The sequence below is a fragment of the Electrophorus electricus genome, chromosome 5 (assembly GCF_013358815.1).
Source record: "Electrophorus electricus isolate fEleEle1 chromosome 5, fEleEle1.pri, whole genome shotgun sequence".
Taxonomy (NCBI): Eukaryota; Metazoa; Chordata; class Actinopteri; order Gymnotiformes; family Gymnotidae; genus Electrophorus; species Electrophorus electricus.
Genome location: NC_049539.1, coordinates 21,186,584 through 21,210,331, shown reverse-complemented (window position 1 = coordinate 21,210,331; position 23,748 = coordinate 21,186,584). Strand labels below are relative to the sequence as shown.

General features: G+C 39.6%; 1 protein-coding gene and 2 long non-coding RNA genes across 7 annotated transcripts in view; 1 reads left to right on the top strand and 2 right to left on the bottom strand.

Moving 5' to 3' along the window:
* LOC118241406 overlaps positions 1-12,203 on the bottom strand; it is a 91,892-nt gene extending 79,689 nt beyond the window's left edge. Inside the window, exon 1 of the long non-coding RNA XR_004776060.1 lies at positions 12,082-12,203. This is a non-coding gene — a long non-coding RNA (uncharacterized LOC118241406). The remainder of the gene's footprint in view (positions 1-12,081) is intronic.
* LOC118241372 lies at positions 610-10,751 on the bottom strand. 5 transcript variants are annotated; one of them, XM_035526240.1, is made up of 7 exons: positions 10,659-10,751; positions 9,829-9,997; positions 9,231-9,284; positions 4,907-4,969; positions 3,416-3,703; positions 2,870-3,160; positions 610-1,204 (listed from the first exon to the last, which is right to left on the bottom strand). In XM_035526240.1, the coding sequence occupies exons 4-7, from the start codon at positions 4,965-4,967 to the stop codon at positions 957-959; spliced, it is 888 nt and encodes a 295-aa protein (XP_035382133.1). In that variant the 5' UTR covers positions 4,968-4,969; positions 9,231-9,284; positions 9,829-9,997; positions 10,659-10,751; the 3' UTR covers positions 610-956. The 5 variants fall into 5 exon arrangements, with proteins under 5 accessions (XP_035382133.1, XP_035382130.1, XP_035382131.1 ...); XM_035526237.1 differs by lacking the exons at positions 9,231-9,284; positions 9,829-9,997; positions 10,659-10,751 and adding an exon at positions 8,372-8,414; XM_035526238.1 differs by lacking the exons at positions 9,231-9,284; positions 9,829-9,997; positions 10,659-10,751 and adding an exon at positions 7,921-8,138.
* LOC118241399 lies at positions 11,410-14,958 on the top strand. Its single transcript, XR_004776052.1, has 3 exons — positions 11,410-11,430; positions 13,915-13,977; positions 14,919-14,958. It is a non-coding gene; the product is annotated as an uncharacterized LOC118241399 (long non-coding RNA).
* The last annotated feature ends 8,790 nt before the right edge of the window (positions 14,959-23,748 follow it).

The window sequence follows — 23,748 nt, the reverse complement described above, 5'->3', positions numbered from 1 at the left end:
CATACTTTACGTCTCTTACCATATATTTAGTAAACGGATACTTCATGTTTCTTACCATATATATTTTGTAAACAGATACATCATGTCTCTAACTATAACGGAATGCTTGCCTCTCATGAATCATGTGGTTTGGCCTGCTGCATGCAGTGGGAGGGTTTTGTTTGTCTGTAACCACATCTGCACAAACCTGTACCTTGTTTGTGTGTATTTAAACCCTTGTCATAGTGTGCAGGACTGTTGGTCATTGTTGATGTTAATGTTAGAATCGTCCTTGTATGCTTGTTCTTATCGTCGTTGTTAAATGTATTCATGTTCATTACTTTTGTTTAATGTTAACTGTTTCAAGTTCAAGTTTGGTTTATTCGTCACATACATAGTCATACACAGTATAACTCGCAGTGAAATGGTGGAGAGTGCTCTGTCCAAACTGAGGAAAAGAAAACAGTGGTGCATAGAGAAATATAGATATTCTCTATATGTGAAATGTATATATGCAAGATAAATATATATATTCTGTGTATGTATTCTATATATGTATGTTTCGTGTTCATGTTCATCGTTGGTATTATATGTGAGTGCCATTGTCTTTGTGTATTAATAAATGTTTGTCCGCGCATCCTGCCCCTTGCCCTGCAGCACTTGGGCAAGTCCGCCCAGTTCCACACATACTGCTCCCCCGAATGGTCCTCCTCTCCTTCACTGCTCTTGGAGAGCCCCAAAGACCAATTACCTCCGAGGCTTTGGGCAGACCCCTCCAGTCTTGCTGGCGAGTCCACAGAAGGGAAGGGACTCTGGCACCAGCCCTGCACCAGCCCAGAGATCCCGTTGGCTCCACCCAACTGCCCTCTTTATGGTCCTTGTGGGGCACATTGGTACTCTTCGGCCAAGGCTCGGTGGGCACGTTTGTGTGTGTGTGTGTGTGTGTGTGTGTATACACAAGAGAGCAAAATCATTTATCATCTCTCAGACTTTTTCATGGGAGATACCCTCTGCTCTTCATCTGAGTGGTTTAGTCCATTCGTATTAACTCCTCTCTTATGATGGTAACTGTTCCATTCACTGTACTTCCTTTCTGGAGCTGCTGAATTTTTTTTCTTCAGCTGCACAATCACCAGCCCTCCTGCCACAAGCCCCGCCCCTGTCAGAGCCAGGAGCACCGTCAACACCGTCACTGTTGAGCTCTGATCTGGACATGGCTGGACTTCTGCAAAAAATACATGCACACACACACAGATATAATCATATGTGCATGTACTAGAGTGAACATGACAGGATCGAGAGGGATTGTGGGATTGGGGCAGTTCAGCTCCAATTCCTGACAAAAAGGATCACAACAGCATCACTGTACAAGATCTTAACAATTAGGTAGGTATTTTTCACCAATTACCATAGTAACCACTTCTACAGATTTGTGTGTGTTCTCTGGTGAGCTCAGCAACTCCCACCTCCATATCAGGAAGTAACTATTACAGCGATGGGGAACTGTTTAGAAATCAAACTAAAACAAATCTGGATCTTGTAGAGAGATATTGTAAATGTAGAATAGAAACATACTCAGAGTTCAAAGTGAATGAACCAGTGGAGAGAATGAGCTACACAAAGGGGGGGGGGGGGGGGGTGTCCACAACAACAACAACAACAACAACCACCACCACCACCACCTCTGCTCACAGTCATAACTATGAACACTGCTGAAGCTCCAGTCTAACAGCATAATTACTACACTGAACAGTGTTATTGGGGGTGAAGTATTTGTAGATTTATTGAGGGTCATATGTAGAGGGATTGAGCTTCAGGAACAGACAAGGCCAAACTTTTAAAAAAAAAAAAAAAAAGCCACACTAGAAATAAAAATTATTATTAGTTGGTTACATTTATTTAGTGCCTTTCTCAAACTCAAGGATGCTTTGCAGGCAGAGATCAGCTTTAACATGGAAACTCCACCCAGAGAGGGACTCGGAGGCTGAGAGGCAAACATGCCAACCACCAGGCCCTGCTACCCAAAACAACCAACTGTCCCAACTGAACACAAACAAAATTAAATACAATAACCCTCCCTAACTCCCAAAAACAAATAAACACAGGAAAAGAACAGAACAGAAGTCCCCACTTCCCAACTACAATTCACGCAGGACTACTACAATACACTATACAAAGAATAATATTTACAACAGAAAACATGTCCACAAAAGGGGGAAGTGATGAGTCAGAATGATTTAACAAGCAGAGGCCCAAAAACACAACAATCTGCAAACAATGTTCACTGAACAAACAAAACCAGCCAGAGCAACAGTGGAGATGAATCTCTGTCTGTTGCTTCTTCCCAGTCTTCCTCTTATGCGCAGGGTAGAATGAGACAGCCAATCAAGACAACACAGCAGCCCAAGACAATTCCAACAGAGGACAGAAGACTTGATCAGGTGGAGGAGGAGCATCAAGATGGGGACGTAAACAAACACAAACAACCCTACCCATAACCCAAACAGAGATAACACCTTCAAATACAAACACAAATTTTTCCCACTCAATCACTTTTTTGTTTTGGTATCAGCAAGCAAGCATCACACCAAGTGGTGTAAAACATCAGTGGCTGGATTCAAGCGTGTCCATCCACCTCAAAGAGTCCAGTGAAAATCAACCAGGTCCACATGCTCTATTGGGGATATACTTTGATAAACAGGACCTCAACTAAGACCAAGACCTCAAACTATGACACTCAGTTCACGCTGTTTACATGATCCCAGCATTCATAGTCTAACTAATACGGAACCACGGATGTGCATGTAAACATAATTACTGATACTACGCACACCCCCCTCCCCAACAAAAAGTAACTAGGCAACATTAAAATCACAGTAACCATACTTACCTTCCACAGTAACTGTGTATGTCTGTATAATCTCTTCATGCTTAGTGTCTCTGATGATGTAAACTCCACTATCAGATGGTGTGGTTCCTTGCAGCTCCACAGCAGAGATAAGCAACACTCTCTGAGTGTATTCAGGTTTACACTTCAGTGAGTGTCCAGCCACTGTACAGATCTGTCCACTAGAGGGAGCAGCTGCACCTGTGCTGTTATAAATCACCTCCACTGACTCTGATATGAGCAAATCCAGCACCAGAGGTTCACCAGGCTTAATCTGAACTGAAGAATTACAGGCTTTGGAAAAAACAATTAGAAACTTCAATGTAATATACAACTGATTTGACCATGTAACCTCAGAACGGCAAATCTGATATAAACATTTAAACGTTACATACAAGCTCCTTCTGTTTTTCCCCACATATCTGATATTTGAAGTTTACAATTCTATGTTCTACTTAGAACATACTCTAAGTTCTACTTAAAGTTCTCTCTGTCTACATTAATAATGGTTTAGTAACAATAACTAGGTAATCCATTGAGGACACTTACCCTCTATCTGTAGACTCACATCACAGAGCTCTTGACCTTTACAGGCGCAGGTGTACAAGGACCTCTTAGTGTAATCAGCATCAGTGATGGTGAGGGAGAGATCTCCCTTCAGGTACTGATCATGGGACATGTGAAATCCCTCCTCTGACTGGCAGGATGTCTGGTTACACTGAGCCAGTACGTCATGTGGTTTATGATATAAAGTCCATGTGACCAAACCAGAACATGTCTGAGTGCAGGGGAGAGTAGCATCATCATGAAGATTCAGCTTTACTGAAGGAAAAGAACCTAAAAGACACATTAAGAAACAAGAGTATAAAACGTTACAGTGGTGCTTGAAAGTTTAGGAACTCTTTAGAAGTTTCTATATTTCTACATATATATGAACTAAAACTTCATCAGATTGTCAAAAAAGTCCTGAAAGTAGATAAAGAGAAACAAATCAAACAAATGAAACAAAATAATACTGTCATTTATTTATAGAGGAAAATGTTTCATATCAAGGCAATAAATATCAACTTGTAAACAATATTTATTATTTAGAATGTTATTTATTTTATCTGTCATATCCATGCATGATACAGCGCAAGTATCTATATATAATATATAATTAAACATATATAAAATACATCCCACACTAAATAATCCCCTACACAACTGAACCACAGTGGCTTTTAATGAAAAAATATCAGATTGGTATTTATATCAGGCGACAATCAAATGCAAGACATCAGTATCAGATCAGTAGAGAAAAACTGGTATCATGCGCTCTCTATAAATACAGTAAAACTAAAAATAATCAACCATTCACTCAGACTACTTAAATATTCTTGGTTACTCAAAGATGCATTTCTATGTAAGAGCAGAACTGAGATACTGCTCATTCGTACGACTGCAGGGACATCTGTGCCTTCTATGTCTGTGTCTACATGACCATTCTGGTGAGCTTTTAATTAAATGGTTCTGAAATGCAAGTCTATTAGCAAAGTGACAGGAAATCTGTCCAATGAAATTTATTAATTTTATGTCACTCTGGGGGCGGGCCATTAGCAACCTATCCCTTCTCAGTGTTCTGAAAAAAAGGTTATGACATTATTAGTAAAGGATCACTGTGTTCATGCTACCTTAGCCAGCTGACTATGAATGGGGTCTATGAGTGAGACAGACACTGTAGTTATACAGTAGGTACAAGGAGCCACATATCCACAGTGAGTTATACAGTACAGTTCTCATGAATAGCAGCAATGCAGTAAACAAGTTTACTATCCATTTTAATGTTATAAAAATGGATGGCATCGTTTATGCTGTGCAGCGCAAAATGAATTATTAAAAACAACCGTCAGAATTTATTACTTAATTTAATAATAATTTTATTAAATATAAAGAAGATTAAATAAAGATAAAGGTCAAGCAGGTACAATAGTCTGGTTAACACACCAAAGTCATGGATGAAATTCTGATGACCTGAGAGAACCTGTTCTGTCCACTTACCAGCTATGACTGTCAGCAGCTGTAACAGCAGAACACAGTGACACCTGCTGCAGGACAGCATGACTGAGGAGACAAAAGAGAACCCAGTGAGTACTGTACAGAGGAGACAGGAGAACCCAGTCAGTACTGTACAGAGGAGACAGGAGGACCCAGTCAGTACTGTACAGAGGAGACAGGAGAACCCAGTCAGTACTGTACAGAGGAGACAGGAGAACCCAGTCAGTACTATACAGAGGGGACAGGAGGACCCAGTCAGTACTGTACAGAGGAGACAGGAGAACCCAGTCAGTACTGTATAGAGGAGACAGGAGGACCCAGTCAGTACTGTACAGAGGAGACAGGACAACCCCAGTCAGTACTGTACAGGTAGGAGCAGAGTGATCACTATTAGGAAAAATGTCACTTATTTACAGTACCCTGATTACAGCACCTGGCATAAAATAAACAGGACTAAACCCCACTACACCTCAGCAGCACAGTAATCCTCCTTTACCAGAGGGGGTTAGGCCAGGGTCCAGAACATCACAGTCCTGCCTGCCAGTACGTTGTGTCACTGTTCAGCTCCCTTATTCCCAGCAGTCATGCTGTGTTTGATATTTCTGGCAACACTAAACTACTAATCAGACGGAACTAATTTTCCAGTCATATGTACATATAGCAACTTTACCACAAGACCTCTGGAGTGTATAACAGACTCACACAGGATCAGAAACCTCAGGATAAATTACAGACATGTCAGCGGCTAATGGATTTACGTATTACTGTCTCACTAAAACATCCACGTGTGATACGTAGCCTTCGTTGGTCGCAACCACTAAATATTTTTCACACATTTGCACAGAATTCTGTTATTTAATGAAGCCACTTATAGTAATGACTTGGGTTTGAACATTAGCAGGTTACATATGTGTAGGGGAATTTACTTAAAACCTCTGAGAAGTCATTAAAAATCCCTGAGATTACAGCAAACAGTCGTTTATAGCAGGAAAAGGACGCAATAATTATTACTGACACTGCAGTAGGTAAAATGACTGACATGGCGAGAGTAAAATCACTGAGGAACGAGGGAAATAATTACATTACCACACCTCGCCATGTCAAATGAATCCTGTCCGAAAGGTTTTAACACATGAGGTTCTGAACCTTGGTTCTGGGGACGCACCGCCCTGCACAGTTTCCCATCTGATCCAGCTCATGAAAGACTTGATGACCCAGAAAACCTGAAACTGTCCGCCAGCGGATGCACTGTTACCAGTCTTAAATGTACATGACAAACACAGAAATAAACCTGAAACAGTTTTTCTTTGGGCTGATAAACTGTTCCTGGCAACATGCAGAATCAATTAGTCTGTAATGCACCTAAACAGGAGTATTGTAACGGTCAGTAATTTGCGGACTGTCCCCTTAAGTTACGTTTACGTAAAAGGCGTGTGCACGTAGGCCACGCGGAAGAGTTGGTTTTGTACTGTGCGTGACGGACGTTGCTGGACCCAGCTCTTCATTTATCGTTATTTACTTCTTTAGTAACGCGTTATGAGCTGTGGATGTTTTTACAACTCATGTATGAGCTGTCTACAATACTCCAGGAGCGAGCCTGTGTCACGTGGTGAATAAACCAGCAAGTTTACTACTAAACTGAGTGATTCTGGTCCGCATCTCCTCCACGTGTTTCACACGCTTCTCTCTACCAGTTCCAAAGATCTCCTCATCTGGGTTGGAGTATAATTTAAACAGGACTAACTCCAAGCGTTACAGTATGTACTAAAGTAGACAGTTACTGTAGGTGCAAGGCAGGTGTTCTTAATAAAGTGACCGGTGAGTTTATGTAGCAACATTCGTACTTGGGATATTTATCTAACGACCTCGCAAATATTGTGGAGAAAAATGTGTGATAAAAATAGAGGCAGTGAAACCCACTGGCTAATCACAGAGTGCGACAGTGTTTTTGAATATTATTATTATTATTATTTAATAGCAATAAAGGTTTGTACGCCACATGGACATGATCTCCTACCAAACGCATTTACTGAGGTAACTGCACGCAGGAGACACACAGTCCATCTACTGAACTGCAGCATAAGAAGGCAGAACAGCACGCGGAGGGAACAAAGCGCACAGCTACTATCGCTCAGTGCACGAGCTAAAGTCCCTAAATGAACACATGAACCCGTTCAACAGTCCGCGAGAACAATCAGAGTTCTTAGCAGACATGCAAACTTTAAAACAGCTGCACTAAACATTACATATTAATTTATTATCTATGCAGTTGCCTAGTTGCGTTCATAAATCAGACTTTCTGACAGCTAGCGCGCATATTTGGACGGTAATCAGAAGTACATCGACATATAAACACTTTTAAACTAACTGCTAGAGATGTTGGAACTTGAAATGTCAAATTTTTTTCTCCTCCAAACCCTTATCTTTCTCTTTATGGTTCTTTCAACCTACAATTCACCAAGACACACAAGTGGCAGGCCAATCCGTTTCAACTCAGGCAAGCATATATGCTTGCGGATAAATGTGTGTGCGGTTTATTTGTTTTTTCACATGAAAGTTAAGAGGTGCGGTGTGACTGCGCAGGATGCGAGCGCCCCTGTTCCTCTCCGAGCAGAGGATAGGCAGCCGTATCCACGCAGTCTAAGCCATGCCGACCCGAAATGGGAACCCGAGTTTGACTTCAGCTTTCTGTTCGAGTACAGCGGCCGAGGCGGAGACACGGACACGGAGAGACGTTTGGAGGCAGGTCGCCGATTGTCGCGTAAGCTCAGGTTCAGTAAGATGATCAAGTGTATAAATTAATATTTTATATTAACTGTTACCTTATAGAAACCATCACCCTTGCCATTCCTGGCAGCTTCACTAAATATTACATATTCATTTATTATCTATGCAGATGGATACTTTTTCCGTCCTATATTGCTGAGCCGTTATGTTCATAAATCACTTTCTGACAGCTAGCGCGCATATCTGGACGGTAATCAGAAGTACATCTATATAAAAACTCTTAAACTCACCGTTACAGATGTCGCCTTTCAACCTGAAACTTGATTCAAAATGTTTCAAAAATTAAACCCGCGTGTAACCTCTGCCTAAAGGCGCCCTAATGAAATCATTCAGAGGGAGCACATCTCAGAAATTTCGTGTTAGATCAATGCAAATTAGCGCGGTGCCTCCAGAAATGTGTCTAGTACTATGTTGATAGTAATAAATCCTTTTAAACCCTCTCATGATTAATGACCCGAATGAGTCACAGAAGAGTAAATACAACAAATGATACTTAATTAAAAAAACAAAACAAAACGTATATCCCTGCACAAAAGAAGGCAATCGCGAACAGAAGCAAATCACAAACAACGAAAACCGATTCAACATAAGTATGACCGATTAAAGCAGTCACCTATTAACGTCACCACAAGCGGCGGAAAAAACAACGTGAAAAAATACCAATATTAATATTTCTCTTACCCTCAGAGGCTTCAGTTGCAAATCAACCACATTGAATAATTACTGAAATTAGCAAATAAACGCTCAATAAAAATTGGTCAATACAGCAACTTAGTACGTGGATGTTCACAAACGTTTGTGTTAAAAGGCAAAATCAACATTTGCTGTGGTGCTTTCACTGACTCACAGTTTATGTAAGAAAGTGTATTGTTAGCCATATGCTATTTGGAAATGATTTCATAGACAGTATTTATATAAATGTTCTTAGATACAATATATAAAATTCATTTACACTCTGCTATTGTGAGGACACCAATGGACAAGATCTAAACAGTCAATCGAGTTTAGAGTTTAAAAACAAGTGTCATGTTTGTCATTTCAGTAATGGTTTGTTATGGTCGGTATAAGATGTGCAGATTAATATTAAGGTTAAATTTATCTCTTATGACACTAAGGGTCATAGCATATATTTAATTAGGCTAATATTTTTACAAATAATACTTACACTGACAACCCTCCCTGAGAGTGCACACTAGTCTGCTTTCCAGTCAGGAAGGTCTTTATAGGTTGGGGAGGGAGGACAGACAGCATTGCGGCATTATACTTCCAGATCTGAAGATATTGTGACCTCATCTGTTATAAACACTCCTGTGGATGGACTGAAATACATTTTAGAGCTACCATATTTTTCTGATAAATTGTAGCTATTGAAATAAGACAACCAATTCGATGACTATCATCTTTTTTTTTTAAATGGGCCACTACAAAATGCTCCCCGTCAGAGCGAGCACAAGTATCAACCCTCTTGGTGGACTTAACCAGCACACCTTCCACTAATGTGTATGTCTCTGCTCTCTCAGCTGTATATGTAGCCACTCACCTCACCCTCACAGGTGCTGGCCTGGAATATGGAGATGCCAGTTTGGAAAACATTCTAAGGGATCAAGAGAAACAAACCAAAATTAATGCTAAAATTGATGCCTAAACATTTTTTAAATCAGCATTAATGTACATTACTCAGGACTGTGTCAATAACATGTGTTTGAAAATGGAGCTCCTTTGACAAAAGGAGCTTCTTTGCAGTTAACCAGATAACTCTGTATCCCCAGCTAGTGAAGCTTAAGTGCTATTTAATTGTTGTTTGAAATAACAGTCAGTCATTTTCAGTAGCACAGGTCATTGTACCGCAAATGTTAACTTCAGATGAAGTGGAAATGACTTCATTAACTTCATTCATTCATTCACCCACAACTGATAACCAAGATGTCTGAGAGAAAACTTGCACTGTGTCCGACACAGACAGGTTAACGAGCAGCTAGTTAGCTCGGTCTGTCGGTCCGGCAACTAACTTTGCCCATTAAATCTCACTTTTACAGTAAAGTCTGGACGTACCGAGATGGGGAATAAAAGCCATAGAAATAAATTGAGCACAACAAACTGAAGGGAAAATGTAAAAGAGGGAGCCTGGCTTCACTTACCAAATGCTGTAAGTCAGAAGTGTGGCAGGGTGCTGGGACAGCAATGGGATGGCAACGGGAGAGCCAATAAAAATTGGAGAAGCACGTTGGAACAGACCAATGGTGCTCTGCGGCGTTTTGCAGAATATTGGAACAGGCCAATGAGAGGACGCAAGCTCTCTGGAACATACTGGAACAGAAAATCAGGGTCAGTGGAATGAGTCAACATATTGAGATGGACAGACCCACAAAAGATAAAGAAAATGAAAGCTAAACACGATAGAACCAATACACTGACAGAAACACAACTGGGAACAGGTTACAAGGCAACAACATGAAATGAAGAACACAGGCGACATGAACAGCAAACATGATAGGACCTTAGTATAAATGGAGGCTTAGTACAATGAACACAGGCTGAGTGAACAATAACCAGCGGCAAGACTGGAGAGACACTAGAAATATATACACGAGTTAACAAGGAATATATACACGAATTAACAAGGAACAATTAGAAACGGGAGAAAACAGGCAGAACAACCAGACAAGGGGGAGTAACAGAAAAATCAAAACAAAGAAGCTCATGGAAAGAAAACCAAGTTGTAAAGCCAAAACAGAGCATGACAGGATTGCTAAAGTGACCGAGATGACAGGGAGGGGACAACAGTGACAATGCAGAGTAATAATAATAATAATTACTCAGATATGCAGGAATATACAGTGCAATAATAATTACTCAAACATGCAGGAACATACAGAGTAAGTTACTCAGGCATACAGGAACATATAATTATTCAGTCATATAGGAAGAGTGTTCCAAAGTAGGACACTGAAGGCACTGACGTTTATACCTAAAATGTTTGTTGAAAGACATTTACTCTACAACACAGTGCTCCAATATTCCATCATCATCACCATCATCATCATCAGTCTTTTCACCCTCGTTGAAGCACACTGGGATGTGACGCAGCTTACATATGTAGTACTTATTAATACTACTATATAGTAGTATTTATTTAGGTGGTTTGTTAGTTATCTATGTATTTATTTCCAGCTTTTAAAACTGTTCTGTTGCATCGAAAAGCATGACATTTGTTGTTTCAATAAAAGCAACTAATAAAACTAAATGGACTGTTGTGCATGTCATTAAAATCTCATTGCTGAGTTGTGTACATACATCCAGGGTTTGGCAGAATACTTTGATGGTTGAATAATGTGATGTATTCTATTACAATACATAAAACAGTAATATATTCAGAATACATTTAGAATGCACCCAGAACACATCTTACTAAGTCATATTTAAGAGCAAAAATATTTTATATATTTTAAATTGAAGTTCTAAATTGTGAACAGCTTATCATTAAACAAAACTGATAAAATGCCATCAATTTATGACTTTAGAAATTAAAGAATTATAAATCATTATTATTATAATAGTGCTCTTATAAAATACTCCACCTTACTTGAAGGTAAAAGTTAAGTGTTCAAACTTCAAAATGCTTTTTATCACTATTTCCACTTTATTCTGTGGTGACGTAAACATTGTAGAACGAATCAAGCACGAGCACAAATCCATTGGTTTCATTTCTGAAGCGGGAGGTTCAAGTGTGACATTTAGCGGTGAGTTTAAAAGTGTTTGTATGTCGATGTACTTCTGATTACCGTCCAAATATGCGCGCTAGCTGTCAGAAAGTCTGATTTATGAACGCAACTAGGCAACTGCATAGATAATAAGTTAATATGTAATATTTAGTGCAGCTGTTTTAAAGTTTGCATGTCTGCTAAGAACTCTGGTTGGTCTCGCGGACTGTTGAACGGGTTCATGTGTTCATTGAGGGACTTTAGCTCGTGCACTGAGCGATAGTAGCTGTGCGCTTTGTTCCCTCCGCGTGCTGTTCTGCCTTCTTATGCTGCAGTTCAGTAGATGGACTGTGTGTCTCCTGCGTGCAGTTACCTCAGTAAATGCGTTTGGTAGGAGGTCATGTCCATGTGGCGTACAAACCTTTATTGCTATTAAATAATAATAATAATAATAATAATAATAATAATAATAATAATAATAATAATAATATTCAAAAACACTATCGCACTCTGTGATTAGTCAGTGGGTTTCACTGCCTCCATTTTTTATCCCACATTTTTCTCCACAATAATATTTGCGATGTCGTTAGATAAACAGCCCAAGAACGAATGTTGCTACATAAACTCACCGGTCACTTTATTAAGAACACCTGCCTTGCACCTACAGTAACTGTCTACTTTAGTACATACTGTAACGCTTGGAGTTAGTCCTGTTTAAATTATACTCCAACCCAGATGAGCAGATCTTTGGAACTGGTAGAGAGAAGCGTGTGAAGCACGTGGAGGAGATGCGGAGCAGAATCACTCAGTTTAGTAGTAAACTTGCTGGATTATTCACCACGTGACACAGGCTCGCTCCTGGAGTATTGTAGACAGCTCATACATGAGTTGTAAAAACATCCACGGCTCATAACGCGTTACAAAAGAAGTAAATAACGATAAATGAAGATCTGGGTCCAGCAACGTCCGTCACGCACAGTACAAAACCAACTCTTCCGCGTGGCCTACGTGCACACGCCTTTTACGTAAACGTAACTTAAGGGGACAGTCCGCAAATTACTGACCGTTACAATTCTCCTGTTTTATAGGTGCATTACAGACTAATTGATTCCGCATGTCGCCAGGAACATCTTATCAGCCCAAAGAAAAACTGTTTCAGGTTTATTTCCGTGTTTGCCATGTACATTTAAGACTGGTAACAGTGCATCCACAGGCGGAGAGTTTCAGGTGTTCTGGGTCATGAAGTCTTTCATGAGCTGGATCAGATGGGAAACTGTGCAGGGCGGTGGGTCCCCAGAACCGGATTAAGAACCTCATGTGTGTTAAGAATATTCAGACAGGATTCATTTGACATGGCCAGGTGCGGTAATGTAATCATTTCCCTCGTTCTTTAGTGATTTTACTCTCGCCATGTCAGTCATTTTACCTACTGCAGCGTCTGCAAAAATTCTTGCACCTTTTTCAAGTTTCATGTTTCAAGTTTCAAGTTTAATTTCCTGCTGTAAATGGCGGTTTTCTGTAATTTCGGGGGTTGTTAAGTTTTGGCGCTTTTTTCTCCAATCACGGAAGTTCTTAAGGAGGCAAATGACCTTTCAGAAGTTTTAAGTAAATTCCCCTACACGTATGTAATTCTGTGCAGATATGTGAAAAATATTTACTGGTTTCTTTCAACGAAAGCTACGTATCACACGTGGATGTTTTAGTGAGATGGTAACACGTAAATCCAGTAGCCACTGACATGTCTGTAATTTATGCTGAGGTTTCTGATCCTGTGTGTGAGTCTGTCATACACTCTAGAGGTCTTGTGGTAAAGTTGCTTTACATACATGACTGGAAAATTAGTCCCGTCTGATGAGTAGTTTAGTGTTGCCAGAAATATCAAACACAGCATGACTGCTGCAAATAAGGGAACTGAACAGTGACACAATGTACTGGCAGGCAGGACTGTGATGTTCTGGACCCTGGACTAACCCCCTCTGGTAAAGGAGGATTACTGTGCTGCTGAGGTGTAGTAGGGTTTAGTCCTGTTTCTACTGTGGGATAGATGGTGCTTTAGTCCTGTTTCTTTTATGGCAGGTGGTGTAATCAGGGTACTGTAAATAAGTGACTTTTTTCCTAATAGTGATCACTGTGAGATTTACTCAGCTGCTCCTACCTGTACAGTACTGACTGGGTTCTCCTGTCTCCTCTGTACAGTACTGACTGGGTCCTTCTGTCTCCTCTGTACAGTACTGACTGGGTTCTCCTGTCTCCTCTGTACAGTACTGACTGGGTCCTCCTGTCTCCTCTGTACAGTACTGACTGGGTCCTCCTGTCTCCTCTGTACAGTACTGACTGGGTTCCCCCTGCCTCCTCTGTACAGTACTGACTGGGTCCTTCTGTCTCCTCTGTACAGTACTGACTGGGTTCTTCTGCCTCCTCTGTGCAGTACTGACTGGGTTCTCCTGTCTCCTCTGTACAGTACTGACTGGGTTCTCCTGTCTCCTCTGTACAGTACTGACTGGTTCTCTTTTGTCTCCTCAGTCATGCTATTCTGCAGCAGATGTCACTTTGTTTTGCTGTTACAGCTGCTGACAGTCATAGCAGGTAAATGGTCAAAACAGGTTCTCTTAGGTCATCAGAATTTCATCTTTGATTTTGGTGTGTTAACTGAACTATTGGACTTGCTTGACCTTTATGTATTATTTAATCATCTTTATATTACATAAAATTGAGAGTCAGCTGGCTAAGGTAGCATGTACATAGACAGTAGTGTTTTATTAATAACACGGAGAACACGGAGAAGGGCCAGGCTGCTATAGGCCCACCCCCAGAGTCAAAATTATTTAATTCATGAATTTAATTGGACAGATTCCCTGTCATTTTGCTAATAGACTTGCATTTCAGAACCCTTTAATTAAAAGCTCACCAGAATGGTCATGTAGACACAGACATAGAAGGCACAGATGTCCCTGCAGCCGTACTAATGAGCAGTATCAGTCAGTTCTGCTCTTACATAGAAATGCATGTTTGAGTATCCAAGAATATTTAAGTAGCCTGACTGAATGGGTTGATATTTTTAGTTTTACTTTATTTATAGAGAGAGCATGATACCAGTTTTTCTCTGCTGATCTGATACTGATATCTTGCATTTGAATGTTGCCTGATAAAATATCAGATCTGTATTGCTTTCATTAAAAGCCACTGAGGGACTGTGGTTCAGTTGTGTAGGGAATTATTTTAGTGTGGGATGTATTATATATGCTGTATCATGCATGGATATGACAAAAAATAAATTAACATTCTAAAGAACAATAAATATTTTTACAAGTTGATATTTATTGCATTGATAGGAAACATTGGGTCATTTTCCTCTATAAATAAATGACAGTCTAATATTTTTGTTTGATTTGTTTGTCTTTATCCACTTTCAGGACTTGTTTGACAATCTGAAGTTTTAGTTCATATATATGCAGAAATATCGAAACTTCTAAAGAGTTCATAAACTTTCATAACGTTTTAAACTCTTTTCTTAATGTCTCTTTCAGGCTCTTTTCCTTCAGTAAAGGTGAATCTTCATGATGCTGCTACTCTCCCCTGCACTCAGACATGTTCTGGTCTGGTCACATGGACTGTGTCCTATAAACAACTTGACATTCTGGCTCAGTGTAACCAGACATCCTGCCAGTCAGGGGAGGGATTTCACATGTCCCATGATCAGTACCTGAAGGGAGATCTCTCCCTCACCATCACTGATGCCGATTACACTAAGAAGACCTGGTACACCTGCAGCTGTAATGGGAAAGACATCTGTGATGTGAGTCTACAGATAGAGGGTAAGTGTCCTCATGGATTACCTAGTTATTGTTACTAAACCATTATTTATGTAGACAGAGAGAATTTTATTTATCTGTGGTAAATAAAGTAGATCATAGAATTGTAAACTTCAAATATCAGATATGTGGGGAAAAACAGAAGGAGCTTGTATGTAATGTTTAAATGTTTATATCAGATTTGCAGTTCTGAGGTTACATGGTCAAATCAGTTGTATATTACATTGAAGTTTCTAATTGTTTTTTTCCACAGCCCAGAATTCCTCAATTCAGATTAAGCCTGGTGAACCTCTGGTGCTGGATTTGCTCATGTCAGAGTCAGTTGAGGTGATTTATAACAGCAAAGGTGCAGCTGCTCCCTCTAGTGGACAGATCTGTACAGTGGCTGGACACTCACTGAAGTGTAAACCTGAATACACTCGGAGAGTGTCGCTCATCTCTGCTGTGGAGCTGCAAGGAACCACACCATCTGATAGTGGAGTTTACAGCATCAGAGACACTAAGAATGAAGAGATTATACAGACATACACAGATACTGTGGAAGGTAAGTGTGGTTACTGTGATTTTAATGTTGCCTAGAATTACTATGTTGGGGAGGGGGTTGTGCATAGTATCAGTAACTATGTTTACATGCACATCAGTGCTTCAGTATTAGTTTGACTATGAATGCTAGGATCATGTCAACAGCATGAACTGAGTGTCATAGTTTGAGGTCTTGGTCTTAGTTGAGGTCCTATTTATTAAGCATATCCCCAATAGAGCATGTGGACCTGGTTGATTTTCACTGGACTCTTTGTGGTGGATTCTCACATGGACACTCTTGGATCCAGCCACTGATGTTTTACGGCACTTGGTGTGATACCTGCTTACTCATACCAAAACAATCATGAGTTATTGAGTGATGAGTCAGAAAAATTGAAGTGTTGGTATTTGAAGGTGTTACAACCCTGTTTGCGTTATGGGTAGGGTTATTTGTGTTTGTTTACATTTATCTTACATCCTATGGCTCCTCCCCTTCATGATGCTCCTCCTCCACCTGATCAAGTCTTCTGTCCTGTGCTGGAATTGTCCTGGGCTGCTGCCTCATTCTACCGCACGCATAAGGGGAAGCCCGGGAAGAAGCAACAGGCTGCGATTCATATCCACTGCTGCTGTGGCTGCTTGTGTTTGTTCAGTGAGCGTTGTTTGCCGATTGTTGTGGTTTTGGGCCTCTGTTTGTTAAATCATTCTGACTTATCGCTTCCCCTTTTTCTGGACGTGTTCACTGTTGTAAATATTATTCTGTGTATAGTGTATTGTAGTAGTCCTGTGTGAATCGTAGTTGGGAAGTTTGACACCTTTTTTATTTGCTCAGTTCTTTACCTCTGTTTGTTTGTTTTTGGGAGTAGGGAGGGTTATTGTACTTAATTTTGTTTGTGTTCAGTTGGGACAGTTGGTTGTTTTGGGCAGCAGGGCTTGGTGGTTGGCATGTTTGCATCTGAGTCCCTATCTGCGTAGAGTTTCCGTGTTCTCCCAGTGTCTGTGTAGGACCCCAGAGGGAACCTCCCAAAAACATGGAGGTTAGGATGACTGGATACTCTAAAACTGTCCTGTATCAATATGAATTGTGTATGAATATAGATGTGTGTGTGTGTGTGTGTTTATGTTCAGTGATGGTTGGTGCTCTGTGTGTGTGTGTGTGTGTGTGTGTGTGTGTGTATGTCCAGTGATGGTTGGTGCTCTGTGTGTGTGTGTGTGTATGTTCAGTGATGGTTGGTGCTCTGTGTGTGTGTGTGTGTGTGTTTATGTTCAGTGATGGTTGGTGCTCTGTGTGTGTGTGTGTGTGTGTGTGTGTGTGTGTGTGTGTTCAGTGATGGTTGGTACTCTGTGTGTGTGTGTGTGTGTGTGTGTGTGTGTGTGTGTGTGTGTGTGTGTGTGTGTGTGTGTGTGTTCAGTGATGGTTGGTGCTCTGTCTTGGTCTGAACCTCCTCCCCTTCCCCTACACCTGGTTCAGTCCCCCAGGAGTCTGTAGTTTCTGATAGAGAGAACACTGTGTGTAAATTTGCTGCTGCTTCTCATCTGTCTGTGAGTGATTTGAGTGTTAAAGCTGATTTCTGCCTGTAAAGTGTCCTTGAATTTGAAAAAGGTGCTAAATAAATGTAACCAACTAATAATAATAATAATTTTTATTTCTAGTATGGCTTGTTTGTTTGGTTGGTTGTTTTTTTTTTAGTTTGGCCTTGTCCTGGAGCTCAATCCCTCTACATACGACCCTCAATAAGTCAACAAATACTTCACCCTCAATAACACTGTTCACTGTAGTAATTATGCTGTGTGTTAATATGTAAATGTAGTCAGTGATGGTGCAGTAATTATGCTGTGTGTTAATAAGTAAATGTAGTCAGTGATGGTGCAGTAATTATGCTGTGTGTTAATAAGTAAATGTAGTCAGTGATGGTGCAGTAATTATGCTGTGTGTTAATATGACAGACTGGAGCTTCAGCAGTGATCATAGTTATGACGGAGCACAGGTGGTGATCAGGGTGGTGGTGGTGGTGGTGGTTGTTGTTGTTGTTGTTGTTGTTATGTACCCCCCCCCCCCCTTTGTGTAGCTCATTCTCTCCACTGGTTCATTCACTTTGAACTCTCAGTATGTTTCTATTCTACATTTACAACAATATCTCTCTACAAGATCCAGATTTGTTTTAGTTTGATTTCTAAACAGTTCTCCATCACTGTACTAGTTACTTCCTGATTGAATTTGATTGGATACTGATATGGAGGTGGGAGGTGCTGAGCTCACCAGAGAACACACACAAATCTGTAGAAGTGGTTACTATAGTAACTGGTGAAACATTATGCGTATCCACTTGTTAAGATCGTGATGCTGTTGAGATCTTTTTGTCAGGAACTGGAGCTGAACTGCCCCTGTCCCACAATCCCATCACAGTGACCACTCTGGTATATACACATATGATTATAACTCTGTACTGTTTAAAGAGTTGTTCATAATTTCTGACCATTTTTATGTCTGTCTGTTGCAGATGTCCAGCCATGTCCAGATCAGAGCTCCACAGTGACGGTGTTGACGGTGCTCCTGGCTCTGACGGGGGCGGGGCTTGTGGCAGCAGTGCTGGTGATTGTGCAGCTGAGGAAAAAAATTCAGGAGCTCTAGAAAGGAAGTACAGTGAATGGAACAGTAACCATGACAACAGAGGAGTTAATATGAATGGACTAAACCACTCAGATGAAGAGCAGAGGTGATCTCCCAATAATAACCATGAGAGTCTGAGAGATGATAAATTATTTCGTTCTCTTTTACACACACACAAACGTATCTGCACTGCTTTTCTCTGTCCCATTCAGGGGTCAAAGATCAGTGTATGTTCAGTCATGCATGATCAGAGTTTTATCACATTAGCTCTGCTGAAGCTCACCTGGTAGAGCAGGTACAGTAAGATTTGATCCTCAGAGAGCACACATGCTGTCATACTGATGAATATGTATCAGTCACTATAAGAGGATCTGCCCAGTACTGTAAATGTAATGTAAAGATGTTTATTTAAATATTACTGTGAGATCCTGTGATGTGATTTAATGCACGTTAAATACTTTTGTGTTAGCTCATGGAAAAAACGGACATTTTGTCTGGAGCATCTTTGAATAGTTTAAATATTTTAGTTGCCATTTGTCAACATGTTTTAATTAAGAGTCCCCCTTATTGTTCAGGTTATAATTTCAAGAGTCTCCCTTATTGTTCAGGTTATAATTTCAATAGTCTCCCATGTGGTCTTGGTGATTATGGTCAGTTGTTGTGGTTGGTTTTCCCAATGCTGTAATGCTGCATTCATTTCAAAGCATTGTATTATGGAAACAGGCCTCATGTCATTTGGCCTGCTTCATGCCACTTGTGACAAATCATTAAACAAATTTACTTGTGTTATCTTTGTCCAATATTTAAAACACAAAATGCAGTTTTTAAATGAAGGTTTTTATTATTAACGAGAAAATAAATAGGACCTGCGAGACAAAGTGAAGTAGACCAAAAGATCCTTAAAACTAGACAGCATGCTGCGAGCCAAAGAAATTCAGAAACTCATCGTCTTACTTTCAGATATGTAATGAGCATTGATTTAGGCAGAAATTCACCAGGACACTTCACAACACAGTTAGTAATGCTATAAAATGTCATTTAAGATATAATTGGTTCAGTAATAGTACAGTTTTGAAGAGAACCACAACCGAGGCATACAAGGGCTAATCTTTTTGTATATCTGTAACGGCATCAGTCCTACCCACTAGCCTTTCTCTGCCCAAACGTAGATCACTGTCGCCTGATTACTGATTAATTACACCAGTCTCTCATTTTAGTTTCTTTTATAACCTCCCTTTTCCCATAGTATCCTCGCGAAGTATTGCATTCTCATGCATACCGAGCATTTCTTGTTTCTGTTGCTTTCCCCCTAAACACCACCTCACTCTTAGCCCCTTACACAACCTCGGATTCTACCTTCTGGTTTGGACTTGGACTGCCCTCGACTCTCCCCTTCACCATTCCCCTCCTGTTTACGACTACCCTTCTATTTTGCCTCACAAGTCCTTCCTGCCTGTACTGAAAATAAACTCTTGCATTTGGATCCACACTTACTTGTGTCCTGACGATTCCTTACAACATCCTTGTATGATGCACTTACATACGCGTGACCCACCTTGCTCAGACCACGTGAGGCTGTTGTGCATGTAGATATCAGGAGCACACGCAGTGAACTTATTCCAAGGCTGTACTTCACAAAAGGAGCAGACCGTGGTGCACTTACAGGTGTGGGGCTGCACCTAAAACGTTCTTGCCCCAGTTCTGAGAATCCTGATCTGTGCAGCCAGTGAGGATTTATTACGACACCTTCACTTTTTTCTCTCTTTGCATTCAAATGTTTAATTATTCAATTTTTGGTGTATACAATGAGTCCCTTTTCTATCTAATTTAATCTTATTTATTCAAAAGAGGCACTTTTTTTCCTCCAAACAGAACATGTCTCCTGATAACTTAGGTTTATTTTAGGTTCGGTTTTAAAATTAGGTTTATTTTAGTCCGTGATAATCAAAACCGTACCATATGGAGCTGTCTTCAATCGTATTAGCTTTTCAAAGCTTCAAATGTGAAGTTTTACATTCATTTTTGTAGACTTTTTTAATTCCAGTTGCCTAACTCTTTCTGGCATCATCCACTGGTTCACTGCATCACTGTATGTGACAGTTTCTCTTCCGCCAGCTTGCCTGAACGTTGGCATATTTTGACAGTTTTCAGTCTGTTCTGCAATGCTTTCCTTTGTACAGTTATCCATGCTTGGTTAAATATGTGGATTCAGAGCTGGAATAACCCGTTAAAGATGTTCCTACATGCTGCAGTATGTTTTTCCATGTTTTATTTTTGTTTATTTTTTTGGACAGCTAATAAGTAAAAAACAATTTGCAGACACTTCAATACTGAACAAAGCAGAATATCCCGATACATTTTAGACAGTTTACATCAGTGTCCAGGAGACATTCCAAGAACATCTTAACCTTTACAGCATTTGGCAGGTGCTCTTATTCAAAGCCAATCACATTTTAAAGCAAATTCTAGCTGGTTATCCATTAATAGGTCTTTGTCATTGCTGTACATCAAAAAAGCTGTAATACCAATAATATACAAGAAATACTTCTAAAAGAGCAAGAATTTGCCTCTCCAAAGCAAGACATGCCTCTTTCGTCTGCATCAAAATTTTTGCTTGTCTTAAAAGTCAAATCCTAAAACCTTGGCAGGTTAAACAACCAGAATTTTTGATGCACCTTGTTCTTCACTGCACTAGTGCTCTGCATATGTAAAAATGAAGACCCAGAACATGCAAAGATGTCATCAAAATATAGAATAGTTGCTTTAAGGAATCTAAAATCTATGAAATCTATGATTGTCAATATTTGTTTATCACAGCTGCTAGCTAGTGTAACTAGTTAAGAGTGCATTACAACCAATATCTAGCTAAGGTTAGTTACTTTGATTGGTTACCTACCTAACCTAGCTATCTACTTTACTTGGCTATTTTATTCTGACATGTTCCAATCAAAATGAAATGAATAATCTCTTCTGATTGTTTTCTGAATCAATTCTTGATGATTCAGGGTAGCTAGCTAACCTAGTAAATTTAGCCACCTGGTCAAAGTGTAAAAGCCATGATTATTAAGGTTGTCTGCCAGATTTAATTAAAAAAAAAGAAAGAAACAAGTTCACATGAAATGGGCCTTTATGAAGACATTGCTTTAGCCAGTGATGCTGACTTTTGTATCATAGCAAGCTTTAGCTAGCTAACCTAGCTAGTTAGATACTCGATAGAAATCTGATCATTTCCAATGTACAGGAGGAGAAAAAACACCAAAATAATCTAGGGTGAAGTTTAAGGTAGCATGTTAACTAATCATCGGCATGTGAGTGACTATAACAGCTGATACCTGCCTGTAAAGTGTCCTTGAGTCTGAGAAAGGTGCTATATACATGTTAATAATAATAATAATAATATTAGCTAGCAAGATGAAACAAAAAGCATCAGGGAGATGAGGAAGAAAATGTTACTTGCAGGTTTGTCACCATGGGGAGATTTACATGTGGGTTCTTACAACGCGCCACATAAAAAAGTGAATGGAGCCCGAATGATGTGATATTGTTAAGGGACTGAGGGGGCAAAAACGTTCCATTATTATTACAAATACAAGACATTTAATACACATTCACAGTAATCATGGTTTATACATTGAAAAAATGCATCAAAAACAAATAATATGAACAGTTCCATAGCTGGATACACCTGATATATTAATGGACAGAACACAGGAGTTTATGGAGAAACAACCTCTGTGCTTGAGAGGAAATAAGATATTTTAACATACACTAAATATCAATCACAAGGTCCAGTAATACACAGTCCAGTAGTACGTTTTAGTAATGCTAAAATGAGACAGCAGTGTATATGTCGTCACACCTGGTGTTTGTGACGTCACTGAAGCAGATATATAAAAAGGCTCATCTGGTGTCATGGTTACCATTTGGACAAAGTGCGCAAACTGAACAAACCAAAATACAAACTACAAGTATATTCAACAATTGTTATTTCACATTTTCCTGTGGATAAATTGGATTATTGTCAGTATACATTTCTCCGATATCAAAGATAGGCCTAAATATTCTCTTTAATGCAAACCGGGAAACGTCTATATGAAAAGAGTGCATAAAGGAAATAATTTCTTTCTATGTTTCGTTTTGATTGCGACTTTAATGTCTTTATATTAAAAGCTTAATTTTGCTTTGAAAAGTGCTGAGTTTTGGATTCATTTCAGATGTCCCTTAAATTCGCGTTCTTTTCGTCATCGATGGCACGCGCCTTCACTGAAATCAGCGCTTGGTCTAAAAGGAAGAAGGTCCACAAAATGTTTTATGCCCGTTTGTAAACTTGTCGGCGTCGAAATGTATCAGCACTGTAGTGGAAAATATATTTGTAATACAACTTTTCTATTTTGATTTAAAAAAAAATCGTTTCACGAAATATCAGTTGCGCTGCGTTCTGACATTGTGTGAAACTCTAAAAGTTTTCAGATTATAATCATGAACGTTTTCAGATTCTGTCATTAGAAACACGATGACTAATACATGCATGTTACTTAAATTATTTAATAAATGAAGGAAAGATTGCTTGTAGATGAAACATTAACATTTTCACTTTCAAAAAGTGGTGGGCATAAAAACAGCCATTTAGGAATGTTACAATCTGATTTTCAGCCGTAGTGACATGTAGCATCCCCATCATGATTTACGCACATGCTCGTGAACAAATTAAAATTGTTATTTGTGTGTTGATCAGTTTAAGAGACTATTGAATAGATTAAGAAAAGTGTGACGGCCCGAATCCTGCAGGGCAAGGAGCAGGACACACAGACCTCTCTCGTCCCAGACAGACATTTATTAAACACGAAAGATTAGTAATCAACGTTAATTGCACTCATATGTAACGAACCATTGCAGCGTGAACAGGCAGACACACACACAACGAGTACAAGCAGTAAACAATGAACACTAACACTAACATTAACGTAAATGAAACACACGAAACACACACACACACATAAACGAAGAACCGGGTGCAGGTGTGTGCTAACGAGGGGGGCGTGGTTACAAACAAGACGCACGTCACACCGGACAGTCAACAGCGCACTCCCACTGCACGTGGCGGGGCGTACCACGTGATCAGTGGGAATGGGAGCTTACCGTGACAAACGTTTGCTGAAGAGTAGTTGGATATCAACTAAGGGGTTTTTGTAAAATAATGTACAAATAAAATAATAAAATAAAATACAAATAATATACACAAATTATGCGTTATGTAAGATGATTAATCAGAAACATTCTATAATTTTAATTAATTCTGTGTCGAGATTTAAATAGTTTAAATACATTAAATTAAATTGTTCAGATTCAGAGATGATGAAGGGGATATTAAAGAAAGTATACATACAAATTATTTAATATTTGTTTTATTTA

What these genes read in the sequence shown, in the direction of transcription:
- LOC118241372 (XM_035526240.1), bottom strand. Translation starts at nt 4,967, where the DNA reads ATGCTGTCCTGCAGCAGGTGTCACTGTGTTCTGCTGTTACAGCTGCTG. An exon ending in GCTGCTGACAGTCATAGCTG is followed by an intron (nt 3,704 to 4,906) that starts GTAAGTGGACAG and finishes TGTGTCTTTTAG; the next exon opens with GTTCTTTTCCTTCAGTAAAG. An exon ending in TGTGAGTCTACAGATAGAGG is followed by an intron (nt 3,161 to 3,415) that starts GTAAGTGTCCTC and finishes TTTTTTCCAAAG; the next exon opens with CCTGTAATTCTTCAGTTCAG.